The 17,196-nt window shown below is 45.3% G+C and overlaps 1 protein-coding gene across 2 annotated transcripts in view; it reads left to right on the top strand.

Annotated features, from left to right (window-relative positions):
* LOC135900120 (uncharacterized) overlaps positions 1-17,196 on the top strand; it is a 172,385-nt gene that overhangs the window by 67,492 nt on the left and 87,697 nt on the right. For both annotated transcript variants that reach the window (XM_070530841.1, XM_070530840.1), the window contains exons 69-85: positions 6,886-7,018; positions 8,987-9,138; positions 9,228-9,351; positions 9,420-9,571; positions 9,721-9,841; positions 9,920-10,068; positions 10,161-10,281; positions 10,592-10,731; positions 11,054-11,323; positions 12,321-12,444; positions 12,525-12,673; positions 12,743-12,866; positions 13,018-13,169; positions 14,322-14,469; positions 16,584-16,735; positions 16,799-16,919; positions 16,993-17,147. In XM_070530841.1, coding sequence (XP_070386942.1) covers positions 6,886-7,018; positions 8,987-9,138; positions 9,228-9,351; positions 9,420-9,571; positions 9,721-9,841; positions 9,920-10,068; positions 10,161-10,281; positions 10,592-10,731; positions 11,054-11,323; positions 12,321-12,444; positions 12,525-12,673; positions 12,743-12,866; positions 13,018-13,169; positions 14,322-14,469; positions 16,584-16,735; positions 16,799-16,919; positions 16,993-17,147 — 2,487 coding nt within the window. The remainder of the gene's footprint in view (positions 1-6,885; positions 7,019-8,986; positions 9,139-9,227; positions 9,352-9,419; positions 9,572-9,720; positions 9,842-9,919; positions 10,069-10,160; positions 10,282-10,591; positions 10,732-11,053; positions 11,324-12,320; positions 12,445-12,524; positions 12,674-12,742; positions 12,867-13,017; positions 13,170-14,321; positions 14,470-16,583; positions 16,736-16,798; positions 16,920-16,992; positions 17,148-17,196) is intronic.

Genomic DNA, 17,196 nt, shown 5'->3' with positions numbered 1-17,196 from the left:
TTGGAATCAAATGACTCCGGAGATTATGGAAGCTTTTCACATTCATCAATCAGGCGAGCGATGTGGGAGTCAGCCTTATATTGGGCCGAGAGAAAAAAATAGTTCTTATCCCAGCTGTTCATGACTAGGGATAATCTTGATATGATCGGGTTTATCATTTTTATGTTGATGCCTGTACGAAATGTGGTGGCAAGTGCCATGTATATTTATTGCGTGTGTTAATGACTTCGTCTAGTCATATGCCAAAGGCAGGGAATTTCACTTAAAACAAATGTTTCTCCAGTCACGAGGGCACCGCGGTCCTAGACTTCACCTGCTTACTGTCTTTATTTTTCTATATAAGAGCGTAAAGCTGAGCGCTAAATGGGCTAGGAAAATATTTAGTTCAAGCAAAGGTCAGAATTAGAATATGCGCGAGTGACGGAGCAAGAGGGCATTATCTGTCTATAGGCAAGGAGACGTCTGATCATATGCTCACGCCCTAGAGATAGTGCAATCTGAAGCCGTTAATTGAAACATCTTTAAGCAAGAGCCGAGATGCAGCAGTGAAAGATGTTAGGAGCTCTTTCACACACACATACACTCATAAAAAAGGGTAATCAATGCTCCAGTGTCACTTCAGTCCTCCTTAGACAAAAAGTAAGCAATAACGTTCAGATCTTTATAAGCCACATGTGGTCAGCTTATTATGACAAATTTTTTTAATTTTTTAATCGTTTGTACGCATGTCCGTATATCTTGGGGTACGTGGATATTATGATGTGTTGTCTGATAAATCAGTTAGGTAAACGCGCCCGTACTGTTTTCTGCTTTGTCCTTGTCTATATTGCGCTAATGTTCGCTCTGGAATATGATCCATGACTCGCATCTACTACGAGTTTCTTTTCTTTTTTTTTTTTTTGAAGCGTCAGCACTTACTCCATCTGCATTTATTTACCCTAAAAAGGTATGGAAAATCCTAGGCTTTCTGGTAAGCCTGGAAAAGGTCAGTGGCACGCCTTGGTTATGAACTTAGAACTTTCTGTCGGCCTAGATGATGCGTACTTGACAAATATTTTTTTAAGTGCGAACAAGAGACACGGCACAAAAAGGTCATACACAGGACAGGTGCTACTTTCAACTGTTTATTCGACAATGTTTAGTCGCAGTGGCGTAGCAAAAGGGGGGGCTGGGGGGCCGTGGGCCCCGGATGCAAGGGGCCAGTGAGGAGGGGGGGGTGTTGTCATATACGTCTGAAGACACCCCTCTTTCCGCCGGCTACACCCAGCGGGGGGGGGGGGGGGGGGACAAAAAACCTAAGGGCCCCGGGTGCCACGTGACCTAGCTACGCCACTGTTTAGTCGACATGAAATATATATCAGACAGGCACATGCGCAGATGTGTTTCTGGAAAAAAATACAAGATGTCAGTATATGAACAAGATATGTCTAATTCATATGCGCGTCGAGGTATGCAAACTCTTTAGTGTACAGACTTAACGAAAGCTCACTGATGCAACCTTCGCCCCTCTTTGTTATGTGATGTGCTTCCAGTATTAAGCGGGCCTGCTCACTGTTTCTTTTACCTAGAATCTTTGCTTCACGAAATAACGCCTCGCAACCTACGCAAGAGTTCACGTGACCCACCAAATGCGTTCTTTCCGTCTTTTATTATTCAAGGCGTGCTCTATAAATAGGTAATTCACACACCTTCTTGTTTGGTCGATATAGCCTTTGCCACAGGTCAAAGGAATGGCATAGATAACTCCGCTGGCGCAGTTTAGATAGGGCCAACGGCGCTTCTTTCAAGAACCTCACCTTGTTTCGCCTACTGTAGTGGGAAGTCTGAATAACCTGGCATACTGTAACATTGGGAGGAACGTCATCAATATTCAGAAGTTATTATTTTCATTGGGAACAACCAGCTTTCATTTTCTTATTAGCCTAGCATTACAGTTACGGAGTCAAATCACTTACTCTGTAAGCGGAGATCACCCAACAAGCCTCCATTTCAGGTAAAGGAGGGGCAAGCATTAGCTTCACCTTTCTTCGTAAGAAGCTACGGGAGCTTCCACTCCTACCCGCCGTGGTTGCTCAGTGGCTATGGTATTAGGCTGCTGAGCACAAGGTCGCGGGATTGAATCCCGGCCACGGCGGCCGCATTTCAATGAGGGCGAAATGCAAAAACACTCGTGTACTTAGATTTACGTGCACGTTAAAGAACCCCAGGTGGTCGAAATTTCCGGAGTCCTCCACTACGGCTTGCCTCATAATCAGAGAGTGGTTTCGGCCCGTAAAACCCCTTAATTTATTTTTAATTTTTGCGCTTCCACTCCAGCAGTTTTTCTTTAACCTCCTTGATCCGCACCGAGACAAGGACACGGTGGCGAATATCGGACGTTATTCACTCCATTTGGCTTATCGGTGTCACGAACAGCCGCGCCTGTTGCTTTCGGCAGCGGAACCGAGCGCAGCCAAGGCCAATCGCTGGAGTGAATTTCGAAGCCAATGCCGACGTTACCAATCTTTCACTTTATCGGCGGCAGCGTGTTAGAAATTAAAAGCATTGTTCGTTCATGCGTGGCACGTTTGAGAGCACCGCGATACTTCGCGGGCTTTCTTTATAATGCATAAGAAACGATTGTGCGATAGAGAGGAATTGAAATAGTGCTGAAGCAGACGTTTCCTATACTCGCGGACAACTTTCTGTGGCAGTGAAGGGAAATATACGGAGGCAAAGCGCGCACAAGCGAGAATGCTTGTGAAAACAATCATGATCCATTTCACTCTGTGAAGGTGGATGACCATCAAAGCTGTTTAGCCCACGACACAGAGGTGACAGAGGGTTTTGAACAAAGGTACGAACACATTTATTGTCTTGATCGGTGGCCATCGTGACGATAAGTACGCACACACATTCGCGTATCACCTCTGTTGTTATTATATTACAAGGTAGCTGTATGCCTCTACCGACCAAGGAAATTTTCGTGTCATTGTGGTAAGCAAGAAACTCACCATACGTGGGCCGATTCCGAAGACAGTGCAATGCCGGGCCGACCCGCGGCGGAGGTGAAGCAGGCGTTAAGCACTCCCCATACGTGGGCCAATCCTGAAGATAGTGAAATACCAGCCCGACCCGCGGCGGAGGTGAAGCAGGCGTTAAGCGCTGCCCATACATGGGCCAATCCCGAAGATAGTGAAATACCGGCCCGACCCGCGGCGGATGTTAAGCAGGCGTTAAGCACAGCCCATACGTGAGCCGATCCCGAAGATAGTGTAATGCCGGGCCGATCCGCGGCGGAGGTGAAGCAGGTGTTAAGCACTGCCCATACGTGAGCCGATCCCGAAGATAGTGTAATGCCGGGCCGACCCGCGGCGGATGTTAAGCAGGCGTTAAGCACAGCCCATACGTGAGCCGATCCCGAAGATAGTGTAATGCCGGGCCGACCCGCGGCGGATGTTAAGCAGGTGTTAAGCACTGCCCATACGTGAGCCGATCCCGAAGATAGTGCAATGCCGGGCCGACCCGCGGTGGAGGTGAAGCAGGTGTTAAGCACTGCCCATACGTGAGCCGATCCCGAAGATAGTGCAATGCCGGGCCGACCCACGGTGGAGGTGAAGCAGGCGTTAAGCACTGCCCATACGTGAGCCGATCCCGAAGATAGTGCAATGCCGGGCCGACCCGCGGTGGAGGTGAAGCAGGCGTTAAGCACTGCCCATACGTGAGCCGATCCCGAAGATAGTGCAATGCCGGGCCGACCCGCGGCGGATGTTAAGCAGGTGTTAAGCACTGCCCATACGTGAGCCGATCCCGAAGATAGTGCAATGCCGGGCCGACCCGCGGTGGAGGTGAAGCAGGTGTTAAGCACTGCCCATACGTGAGCCGATCCCGAAGATAGTGCAATGCCGGGCCGACCCACGGTGGAGGTGAAGCAGGCGTTAAGCACTGCCCATACGTGAGCCGATCCCGAAGATAGTGCAATGCCGGGCCGACCCGCGGTGGAGGTGAAGCAGGCGTTAAGCACTGCCCATACGTGAGCCGATCCCGAAGATAGTGCAATGCCGGGCCGACCCGCGGTGGAGGTGAAGCAGGCGTTAAGCACTGCCCATACGTGAGCCGATCCCGAAGATAGTGCAATGCCGGGCCGACCCGCGGTGGAGGTGAAGCAGGCGTTAAGCACTGCCCATACGTGAGCCGATCCCGATGATAGTGCAAGGCCGACCTCTGGCAAAGGTGAAGCAGGCGGTAAGGGGTTCACATACACATCTTCGCTGGTCATCCTTCTTCACAGAGTGGAAGAGCACTGAGATTTTCGTGTGTAGTCTGGACTCCCGAGGAGCAATGCGGCTCGACGGCAGGAACAGAGACGAGAATACAATCGTCGCCGGAGGATGGCAAACACCACCGATGAAGATCGTGCACAAAAAAATGCCAAGCGCATGCGAGATTTCGCTGTTCGAAGGCGCGTTGCTCCTCGGGAGTCCGGACTGTACGAGGCCTCCCCATTACGACGGCATAAGAGAACCGAAATTCAGAATGGAAGACGGCAACTTGTCTTGCTAGTTTCTAGACTAGACACGTGTGACATTTCGACGGCACCGCCACCACGGGAGAGAGGATGGAAAGCAAACTAGATGCGCAAGAGCTTAGAATGCCGACAAAGACAGGGCGGTGCGAGCATCGACACGGCCGACGCGAGTCGGCCTTTTGGGTTAAGATCCGATTGTAGATCGGATGGTAAATTGGTTAGGATCCTACTTGTATATACAAAGCCCATATTGGCTTTTCTTAATCTGCGTTATGTTTTTAGAGAAGCGTTATTTTACACTTATACAGGTTTAGCCTTTTATATTACTAACACCGCTAACTAGCGTTTCTTGATCCATTTTGTTTACCTTTCAGTATATACACCTTTTGGTCCCGTTTTTCTTCCTTGGTTTTGTAACCCCTCGTTATGATGTTTGTAATTAGCATAATAAAAAAATTATCTTCTTACCCTTGCGCCTGGGACCTCTTTGGGTTCAAGGTGTGACAAGGGTAATTCAAGGGCGCGTTACAGGTCCCAGAGCCCACCTCCTGGAGTCCAGAGGGGTATATGCCATTGCGCTTGCTACCCTTCCTGCACTATCACCAGGATCGGCCAACATTTTTGCTGACGCAGAACAAAAATGCACGGAATCCTAGCCATAAACATCGGTGTAAAAAGTCGGACGTTTCTATCAGCGCTAGTTTAACCTGGGGAAGAGAAAAGATAAGCACTTTGTTTACCACCGCTAAATAAAACAAAACACGCCACGGAGTGGTAAATTTGACTTATTTTTTTCTTTTTCGCCCTTCCGCGTCCGGGCAAACGGGAAACCGTCGGACGGGGAAGCTGCGTCCCTTCCGAGAAAGCAAATGCGCTGTCAGACGCTGCCGGACCACTTGGCGCGGTAACACGTGTGCAGAGGCTCCGCCCCCGTAGGTCTCCCTTCATCGCCACAGAAAGATGTCCGCGAGTACCGAACGCTCGACAATTTCCTCATTGGACGTTCTTCTCCAACCTATGACTTGCGGGGCTGATTAATTTTGCTAGTTTTGCAACTAAACAGAATCACAAACAATTTGTAATTTGCTCCGTACAGTCGCGAACATGCTTTTAGGTCGCGTCCTATACTAGCGCACCCCGATATATTGAAACCTTAGCTACAGTTAGCCGGGACACAATGCATATTATCCATTGTGTCATTTTGGTATCCTACTGCTGGGTGGGTCGGTACCATGGCGGATATATTTGTGGATATATATGCGAAGTTTATATGTGCGCCGAATGCAAGTGTCATCGAGCAGTCTGATATAGCCCGTGTATGCTGACCGACTTAGTAGCGTCAGAAAGCGCACATCTGTTCTTCGTGACAAAAAATAATAATTCTGGGATTCTTTGCGGGCCAAAACCACGATGTGATTATGAGGCACGCGGTAATGGGGGACTCCGGACTGATTTCGACCACCTGGGTTTCTTTCACGCGCACCCATTGCGCTAACAAGTGTAACGTCGGCTCACACCTACTCCTAAAGCACACCGACTTGTTAATGGAAATGAGCCATTACATTCAGCGGATTCTCTGTTTACTTGATTTTGATTTAGCAGTTCGCTGTGTGTCACGGGATGTATGCTTACTCTTGGCCAATCCCCCAGAATGGGTGTCTGCCATTGTGACCCAGGAGGTACGGAAACCATAAATTTAGCTCGATATGCGTCATACTTCTGTGTGCATAAATCTGCCATCGCTATTTTTCGCTCAACAAGAAATCGCATAGTGCCTTCGTACTAGTGACATCATTGCCTAGATATCTCGCACTTTGGATGAGCGCGATTTGGTGTTTGCATTTGGTCGTAGCCTCTGAGCGACGTTGTGCATGAAAAATTAAACGACAATTAAGTTGTAACCTTTCTGGTGGATAATCACAAATATTGCGTGAGATAATACGTTGCACAGGATGAAAGTAAATAAAATTGTACGCATCGCTGTTATAGTTGAAAAGCATTTAATTTCGTATCGTAACAGCGCAGACGGATGACCCACCATCCACCCACACAAACTTTTCCTCGTATAGCATTAAATGACCAACTTCCCTAAAGCTTCGCTTTAAATAGATTCCAAAACAGGGGTTGGATCTGCGCAATTATTTTGCTGCTTGATCGTACCACCGAAAAAAAAGGCATGCGCGCTAAATTAAAGAAGAAAGCTTAACAGCTGTCTTTAGTATATTGTACGGTTACTTCAAAGGTCTAGAGCTGTAAGAAAATACAATATTAATGGTAACCTGAGTTTCAAGACGCGTTAATTTACATTAAACTGATTAATTAATTTTGCTACTCATGTAACTAAACAACTTTTTTACATTCTTTTTTTTGTTCGACAGAGGCAGAATCCCTTTTATGCGAGGACAACAAGCTACTGCGCAACCTAAGCGAATGCCTTGGTTTGATCAGCATGCAGGTGGAACCGCTTTCGGAAGATTTTTCCAACAAGCACAACGTCCGACTGGCTTGTCGGTATGTATGCCTAAGGATCTCTTAATTCGTATCGCTAGTAACTACTTTGTACCATGTTGAATCAAACGCGCACAAGAAGTCAAAAACCCTTGTTCAGCAACGAGTGCTATCTTATGTGGGTTGTGGGGACAGCACGTTTCCAAGAGCATTGCGCAGTACTATTTCCATGTCAGTCGTCGCTGATTGAGTATAGTTACGCAGCCGCAGCCCATCATAACGTTTCTTCGGCGATAGGCACCCGTCACCCACCCCTGCTATTGTTTTCGTACCCTAACGCTACCATTATTACCGCAAAAGAAATGGTAAATGAATGCGCCATGCTAAGCGGCTGAACTCGCCTTTTAGCCCTTCCAATCTGCACCGCTGCTTCACGGCGCAGTTCTGCAACTGTTGCACAAAACGCAGCCTCAGCTTAAATTGAGATGTACGCTATGAGATTAATCCATCGTAGTACTTTTTTGTGTATGTGTGTGTGCGGCTGTCTCCGCAAGCAGTGGTTTTCTCAGTTGCATAACAATTTAGGATTCCGTTACATTAATTAAGGATACCATTCGAGTAGCGAGCTGACAAAAGTGAATAGCAGCGTTTAGTGCAGGTTTCGCACGTGTATCTTTTTTTCAGAGCGTGATATAAAAGGTGTTTCAGCGAACGCTTTCTAGAATTTAAAAAAATTACGTGTTGCAGATAGCACAATTCTAGACCATGAGCTGGTCTACTCGTAGAGGCAGACATGCACAAAAAAAAAAGTGAAATGCATAATCGACAAATTAAAGAATCACTTCGTTTTTAACTAGTTACTTTATGTCACAATTGCAAGTTACAAATTCTAGGAGGTGGGAGTGCAAGGCATATCCACTTGAAAAAAAAATTGGGTGGATGACACCATTTACGAAATATGCGCCGTCAAACTTGCGCTAAAAATGCACTGTCGTTCCACTTAATTTCTTAACAAAACGTCGTTTCAAGTACTGAAGCACAAAAGTAACTGGAACGCCAATGCATTTCGCCGCAAAGTTCGAGAATTAATATCTCGAAACTGGTATCATTCTGAGAATTCGTTACAAGTGGATCCGCTTTGCGAACTTCCCGGCTAGAACTTGTAAATTGCAATATGCGCCATAAGGTGATTTGGTAAAACATAATTAGTAATTTTTTTATAATTAGTCGATTATGCATTTCAATTTTTTGTGCAAATAATCACCGCCTCTTGAACTAGACCAGCTCATGGATTATAATTGTGCTATCTGCCGCAAGCAGTTTTTAAAAATTTTAGAAAGTGTCCGTTGAAACACTCGGTATATACAGTACAGATAAGGCATCTTGCTATAGACTCATTAAATACTTATTTGGCCCAGCAGGAACTTTATGATTAAAACTATAATTGTCTAATCTATAAAAAGTCGATTTCTCTCCAAAAACGCTGCACTAATTTTATTCACCATCACTCAACTGGTACATTCTAACCTTCGACCGGCTTGGACCTGTATGCATGAGTATGTGGACTTTCAATTTATAACATGATTTATATGTTCTACAGCATATCACTGGCTTGAAGAGAGCCATAGTCACTAAATTACGCATCTATTTACATTGCTTTACCCGTAATAATACATTGCATTATGTTTTGCCAGAAACAATAAAACCTGCATATATGTATACGAGGGCGTTAACGTATCACAAGCCCCTCCCCAGATTGATTGATGAAACAGTTGCCGTTAAATTTGCGTAGTCATACCCCTGACCCACGTCCTTGAAACAACGACCGCATTTTTGTTGGTTGATGCAAAAAATGAAGGTCGAAACCGGAGGGGGGTCCATTACTTTGGCATATAAGGGTACATAATACCGCTCTGGCAAGGGCGCTCACCAAAATCTAGCAGAGGTTCGACAGCCTTGGCAGCACGCCTAACGCATGAAAGATGCACTCAAAAGGACATCGTCACCCAATTAGATTCTATTTCTCGCTAGTGCCTTGAATGTCTACCATCAGTGCATTGGACAGAGAATGCAGTCTACATGCAAGGACAACTCAACTCTTCTGGAGTTGGCTCAAGTTAGGGAGTACCTGACTGGCCTCCCAGGAAAATACAAATGGGTTTGCGACTCTACGGTAGAAAAAAGTGAGTTTTTAAATTTTTTTGTCTGGCGATCTATATATAGCGTAGAGTATTCTTTGCATTGAAAACCGTCATCTGTTTGACGCTTCCAGACGCCTACTGCGATGAAGGAGACTTGAGAACAAGCCTTGCAGAATGTTACGGGTTCGTGAGGTCAATTGTAATGCCCAATGCTGCACAGCCCAACGTTAATAACAGGCTCCGAACTGCTTGTCTGTGAGTTGAATAGCAGCAGATATAATGTTCGGCAGATGGCTTAACACATATTCTTTCTTTGGACACAGTGGCATACGAGAATATCAAGCTTGCATTCAGACCCGCATAAAGGCTAAGTGTGAAGATAACGAAGTGATTCCAGAGGACGCAGAAATAAGAAAGTATATGTTCGACGTGCCTACAAAATACCTTTGGACTTGCGAAGACAATCAGTACCGCAGTGAGTTTTCTTTTTCTTACAATGGAAAAAATGCTTTGAATTTCGCGCTTGCTATAGCGACACTGCGAGATTTGGTGTGATAGTTAAAATTCTGAAAAATATTGTTTGTTAAATGCCATCAAATCGTGCCGCTTGATACTGTGCCGCAGGTAAATGCACTGAAGAAACTTTTATTGACAGTCTGCAAGAGTGTGTCGGCTTCATAAGTGAATTAGTTGCTCCCTTATCAAGAAAAACCAATGACACATCCAAGCTTGACTCTGCTTGCGGGTGAGCGATGCAGGAAGATTTTTCTGAGTATTTTGCCTGACTAAGGGCATCTAATTAATACAAAATATCAATATTTAGGTCTCTGGAAGCCTACGCTAGTTGCGTGCTGTTGAAAATAAAACGGTGCGACGGAAGCCCATCGCTTATGAGCCTCAGCTCAGTGAAACATTACACCGATGAGCTGTACGAAAAATACAAATGGGTCTGTGATGTTCGAATGAAAGAAGGTTAGTATCTTGTTCGCGTGGCATTACAGTGGGCAGTACAACGACGGTTTGCTTACTGCGTCACGAGATAACCTCTCATCCTTATTCGACAGCGTCACAGTGCTACAACAAGGTGCTGCCGCTCTTCAGAGAGTGCGTGGGATTTATCAACCAAAGGACTATTCCAAACATTCGAATGACTGATGACGACCACAGAATGAAGATAGCCTGCAGGTACTATTTGTTATACTGCATGGTCTAGTTTTGTGCTGTTTTCAAGCAGTGCGGGACGCGCGTATTGTTCAGTTGGCGGCTTTGTATAGGAGACCGTGATCTTATACATTAAGCAATCGGGTGTTTAATCGAAGTAGTGAAGTGAATACTAAGAGAAAACAGCCACTGAGCATGTCATTGTCTACTCACGGACTACTTACATAAAACGCCAGTATGTTTCTGCTACAGTGATGAAAAGGCTGCGTGTGTTCTTGTTTTGGTGAACTCTATTCCGTAGTATTTACGTAAGGCATACGGCCTTTTTTTACAGTGGGGTCATGGCGTACCAGAAATGTATAGAATCGTCGGTTGAAAGATCCTGCGTCGACCCCCGGGGTATAGAAAATGTGGAAGATTATAAGTACTACACTCAAGTACTTTTCAACAAGTATAACTGGATCTGCCGTCTCGGTAAGTGATCGGGCGGGCTTCTTTCTCAGTTTAGAGTGTATTTTTATGAAGGAAAAAAACGGTGTTGAACATGCTGATATGAATAAGCAAAGGAACTAGAGCACTCCACTGCTCAATGCGAAAATCTCGGTCCGATCCGCAGCTTCGGTCGCAGCATTTCGACAGCGTCTGAACACCACATGTGCTGATATATCAATGGATATTAAAGAAATTGTGGTTGCTGGAATGAACTAGGAGCCTCTTCGCTGCGTTGTCTTCCTCTTCTGTCTAATTTGTGCTTAAACGTTTTCTATTCTGACTTGCTTGTGTCTGTTTTTTTCAGACACTCCTAAATGTGATCCTCGAGAAGTCTTAAAAAAGCTGGACACATGCAGGGGCTTCATAACTATGAACGTGGACCCATTTATCAGCGATGGCCCCGTGGCGTCAGTCTTCATGCAAACAGCTTGCGCGGCGATGAACGAATTTCGCGAGTGCGTACGGGTCAAGTTAGACGACAGGTGCAGCAACTTGGACTCAATTGAAGGGATTCAAGAGTACCTGCTCGACATACCTTCGAAGTACTCAAGAGTTTGCGAAGTCACCCGAATATGTAAGCATCCTGAAGTACGCGACGGTGTTTTCAACAGCCTGGCCACTGACTTCACTATGACTCTAAGGTGGACATTCGTGGCAGCCCAAATGATAGCGCATCATATTCCGTGACCAGGCGCGCGTACAGAATATAACGGGAAAGGGGAGCTTATAAAATAGGAAAGTATCTTAGGCATCAAGGTCACGGATGCTTGTTAATATTGTAGCTAGTCAGCATCTACAGATTCGATAATAGCAGAAATCACGAATTCGTCAAGCGCCAGGCGCGTTACTTCGTCTAGCGCAAAACAACGGACCCAAGAGAGACGACAGGACAAGGCGCTTTTGTCTCTCTTGTGTCCGTTGTTTTGCTCTAAACAAAGTAAATATGGTTTCGCATCAACTAGCCCGCCAACATATTGTGCCAGGCGCGTCAGTATGTTCAAGTAGGAGCCCATACATCTAAACAAATGAAGCTATCACGTAATGCAGTAACCGGTCGAATAAGTAAATTTTTTACAGTGAAGCTGTTAAGGGCTACTTTCTCCACTGCCGTGTCCGCGTGTAGAAAAAAAAATTGCAAAGATAGTGCAATGCCGGGCCTACCCGCGGCGGAAGTGAAGCAGGCGTTGACACCTCCCCATACGGGAGCCGATCCCGAAGATAGTGCAATGCTGGGCCGACCCGCGGCGGAGGTGCATTTCGTCATTCAGGGGCCCTCGTACACCAGCTCCCCTCCCCTCACTCTCCACTTTCTAAATGTGGGATTGAAAACGTTCTTAGGCAAGGAGTGAAACTGAAACTTTCTCAGCTTTCTCGGAACTCTGGTCGAGGATTAATTTTGAAACATTTCTTTGTGCTGCGTCAACATCGCTATGCAAGAAAGGTGGAATTTTCTGTGAAACATTTTTGGCGCAAGTAGAAAGTTAGGTTTAATGTTTGAACTAAGAGTTTCAAATAACAAAAACTTTTGGTCCCTTTGTAAGAGACTAACATACATACTCGTGAAATTTCAGCAACTTCATGCGGCGCTGAAAAACTTCTTCCAAGGCTTGAAATGTGCTACAAGATATTGAAGAGGCTTAAAATGCCCGAAACAGCACCGTATGAGATGATAGGAAATTCTTCAATAATTTGCGAGTAAGCTATTCTTCTACGCTGACTTTGGTTGGTAAGTTTGGTAAATGCTTCATTTTCTCATCTACATTCTTTTTTTCAAGTGCGTACAAGCAGTACAACATTTGCGTCATCAATGAAATACGTCAAGTTTGTGGCAGAGATCGCGTTGTTGCTCGCTTTGAAAAACTCAGGCCTTTACTTCAGTATCACTACAACTCGTTCAAGTGGGCCTGCGAAAGTCAAAAACCAGGTTAGTTGAGCAGCTTCCCTAATCCTCGGTGATGATAAACATTGTTTCCTTCTCTTTCTCTTTCTTCAGCCGGTGCTTGCAACGAGGAAAACTTAAAGCGTCAGTTATCAGGTTGCTTGGGCTTCATTAACACGAGGGTATCGCTCTACTCCTATAATGAACTCAACGTTCACGACCTCAAACATGCTTGCAAGTAAGCCTCTTACTATAGTAAGCGCTACTAATTACCGAGCTTTCTCTGGGGACTTGCAATTTATTCGTATATGGTCACATACATTATTAGACTGATGCTTTTTAAAAGATTTTATAGGTATATCTTGGTCTGTTGTTTTTCTTCATTCCAGCGCTTTTCAAGATTACATATCATGCGTGAAACTAACCATCACTTCAAACTGTGGCCACTACTTTGATGCGTTGCAGCATGAAAGTCTCAAGCCGTACGTAGTGGAGCCCTACAAACGTTACAAATGGGTCTGCCGCAAACTGCCTCCTCACGGTAAGCAGTCTGTCTTATTTGTTCAATCCACCTGCTAGACAGAGTGGTTTAGGCTGTGTGTGCTGTCGCATGCGGCTAAGTCAGGCTTAGGTTAATTCAGCAAAGGCACTTGTCGCGGCCAGAAGTCAGAAGGCATTGTAAGTCGGTATAGTGGTTAACTTAGGAAATTTGGGTTGGATGACGCTTTTTATAAGGTATTCGTATTCCCACTGCCGCGGTGCGCTTCTTAAACCAGCACATTCCACCAGAACCGGTAGAGCACTAGCAAGGCTTCAACTGGGGCTATTCGCAACGACACAGTTCTGTTTATTGTGCTGGTTTCCGCACGGAAGACAACATCAAAAAGGGCAAGGATGAACGACTGCGCAACTGTCGAGTATCGTTCGCAAGCGCATGTTATTGAAAAACAGAAGAAGATAAAGCCGTACGTGTCATTTGCGAACGCGAAGGTGTTAATATGCCTCCCTTTTATCTCTTTTATGCACTTTATCTGTCCCATTTTGGCCCCTTCTGATATACTGCCGTGCGCATGCGCACAATAAACAGTTTACAGTTGCGCAGTTGTTCGTCGTCGTCCTCCATCGTGCGGAAGCCACCGCTGTAAACTTAATGGAAAGATAGAGCACTACCAACTAGATATGTATCATTTCCGTAAACAGTGAACGCATGAGGAAAACAAGAAAAAAAGTAATTTTTTTTTGTCCCAGGAAAATAAGAAACATTGCAGGATGACACCATTATTTGTTGTATGCGATTTACAATAGTGCGCTTCCTTTTATTGAACAAGTATTGAGCTTTTGTTTACTGTTTTGCAGATATTTTCAACAAAGAAAACGGGAAAATGCTCTATCAGTGTAGATATTTGGACGTGTTGGTGCAACATTTCGAAGTATTTCTTGTAGCGCAAAAAACAGTTGTAGCAAAAAAGCAGTTTTTCTTGTAGCGCCTGTACGTGCCTTTTCTCTTCTACCTCCTCTCTCGTGTTGTTTGCTCTACAAGAAAAACTTCAAAACTGAAAAATAGGTTTGTTTTCTAAATTCTCATGTTTTTGAAGCTTTCGCCTCTCTACTACCGGCGTCCAGTATGATGTGGCTGGTGATTTGCTGTGCTGAAACTAGTTTATTGGCCTTTCTTCTTTTGTCTTATTTACAGGAAAGAACTATATTGGCGAAATGCCTGCTGCATGCAATACCGTCCACATCGTGAACAACATGACACAGTGCCTTGGGTACCTGAAAGTGAGAGTCAGCAGCTTTACGCGGGTCTACAACAGCGTGGCTTTCTCACGGCAGGTCTGCCGGTAAGATACTGTGAATATTTTTGCTCAACCGACCTAGATTGCCGGGTCGCTTCTTGTATATATTCTCGTTGAGGATTTCACTCAAAGTCTTTAAGGTCTTCGAACTATATCAACTCCTAATGTGACATTACAAATGCTTTGCAAATCACGCACTATTAAATTCGGATAGCTTTCTATCCAGTAAGGATCATCGCTGCTTACGCCAGCAGCCAATGTAAGATACCATCTTGAATACTTTTAAGGAGGGTCTGCGACCCATCTACAAGTAAGAAAAAGAATTCACCTGATTAACAAAGAAAGTTGTCTGCTATCCCTATTGCAAAACCAGTATCCAGTGCCATGCCGGATTATTGGCCCACTGTCCCGCACTGAATACTGGGACGCTGGGCAGGCGCGGTATACTGGGGGCGCTGGGTACTGGTGCGAAAAACAGCTCTAGAGCGTAAAATACGTGGTGCCTGGCCATCGTATATATTTTCGTGAATACAGAGAGCATCCCCCCATAGAGCGGTTTAGTGCAATAAAAAAATAAGAAAAAATGTTTAGACCTGGATTTGATCGTCTGCCCCATAGATCCCAAGCGCGATACCTTACCACTACATACGCCACGCCAGCACGTTCAAATGCGAGGATAATTTGCCGTGTTAAGATCCGGGCGCAGATTTAGTTTCACAGAGACGTGTCGCACAGACATGCCCTATCGCCCCGCAACTAAATCTTACGCCTGTATCAGAAAGAAAAGGTTGTTTTCCGTATTCAGTAGTATGCATGGAAGTGCCACAACACCGATTTTCTTTTGCGATTGGCATTTTAAAGTCCTAAATGAACCGCCGACCCGGGACTGCTGTACGGGCTGTTAATGCCGATTTTATAGCCGTTTCTTGTTCTTCGCGCAAGGTATATTCAACATTTTCTTAGTTCAATGGTGCGTTTCAATCGACACGTCTGTCTAGTCGCATATATTCGTCAGAGAAGCGTATAGGCTATAGTGCTGGCAGCCTTCGGCCACGGCACATATACCTATGTTTATGAGGCGTCACATCGGCACTCATTGCTTCTTGTGCTGACACTGTAGACACAAAAAAATAGTTTGTTTATGAACACCGATGCCAAAGCTGAAATACAGAGTGATTTATCCTTGTTATACTTGTTAATTCCTGAGCCCAGACGGGCCGATAACGTGTAGACGGACTCGGCGGATACGCTAGGCCTAAGCTTCGGTGGAAAGGACTGATCTCGGCGCGGGTATCTGGTGAATACTAAAATGTGTGTAGTTGAGCTTCAGAACCTTTTATCTATTATTTTTAGTAGACCAGGGAAAGTGAAGGCGCACGAATAAGATTTGTTATCGGTGCAATAATATCAATCAGCGGCAGGCTTCGAACTCGGGGATCCGTTCGAACGCGTCTGAACGACTTGTGGGCTTCGTGTCGATTCCACAACACTGCGACAATGGCCACAACTCACAGTCATCTGTTACGTACAAACTACTAAAAAACGAGGCCTCCTCTGCGTTGGAATGGTATTCCAGAGCGTAAAATGCACAAAACGACAGTGATCTTCAATATCAAATATGCATGCGTAAACAGGGCAGCTCACGCGCCTTTATTGCAAGCTGCGACACGAAATAGACCTTTATGATCCCAAGATCTAGCGTTATTTAGGACAAGAGACTAGTATCTAGCGATTAAATTGTATAAACATTTAAAACAAATTGTATACATTTAAACATGTATAAAACATATTCAGCAGTACATATACACCTTGCGTACTGGAATCAGTGCGGCGCAAACGCAACCAGCGCAGTTTCCAGTGCGAGCCAGCGAACTGCAGCGAGAACCAGCGCGTGTACAGCACAAACCAGTGCGCCCCAGCGTCATGGCAGTAAAACCAGTGTCTCGTCTTGTGACCCAGCTCTTATCCAGCGTTCTCACCGGTGTCCCAGTGACTCCCACCGAACGCCAGCGTCCCCAGTGCGATCCATTGTCAAAAAACGCCTTGGTTTCACACTGGAAGGCGCTGGAAGACGCTGGTTTTTGCAATAGGGATACCAGAAAGTGGCAGAAATTGCGTGGCACTATACATAACTGCACAATATATTACATTTTCTACAGAGGCCTCACGGATTACCAAAGATGTATCGACAGCATGATTCCATCTGAGTGTCTGAGAATCAAGGGCTTGCTTGAAAACACAGAGATAAAGTACTTTCACTCTCTCATCTATAGCAAGTATGCATGGATATGTGAATCTATCCCGTCTTCTGGTAAGTATACACATGTTAGTCGAGTGTGTAAAAAGCTAAGCGCACTTGCATGTTCTTTTTCAGTAAGCGAATGCTACCATAACGTGTCAAAGCTCCTGGCCGAATGCGAAGGGTTTCTGTGGAGCGAAGTAAACGTGCTCGACAAGAAAAATTTCACCTCCAGCGGCATCAAACAGTCATGCCAGTGAGATTTATTTGTTTCGTATTTTCGGATGGTAGGCGTTACTTTGCTTATTTACGCTTTCTTTTTTCCTCAGAGGGGTTCGTGACTATCAGGCTTGCGTTCTGTCTACTGTCAAGGACCAGTGCAGCTCAAACGAAATAATACCCGACACGAACGAAGTAAGTCGCTTGACTGAGGACCTGTTCAGGCGGTACCAGTGGACGTGCGACATGGTAGAACAAACAACTGGTGAGTTGGATTACATAGATTTTGCCTTATTTCTTCAGTGACGATGTTT

Source organism: Dermacentor albipictus, chromosome 1 (genome assembly GCF_038994185.2).
Source record: "Dermacentor albipictus isolate Rhodes 1998 colony chromosome 1, USDA_Dalb.pri_finalv2, whole genome shotgun sequence".
In the NCBI taxonomy this organism is placed as follows: Eukaryota; Metazoa; Arthropoda; class Arachnida; order Ixodida; family Ixodidae; genus Dermacentor; species Dermacentor albipictus.
The sequence above is the reverse complement of the archived record's forward strand: the minus strand, read 5'-3'. Positions and strand labels throughout refer to the sequence as shown.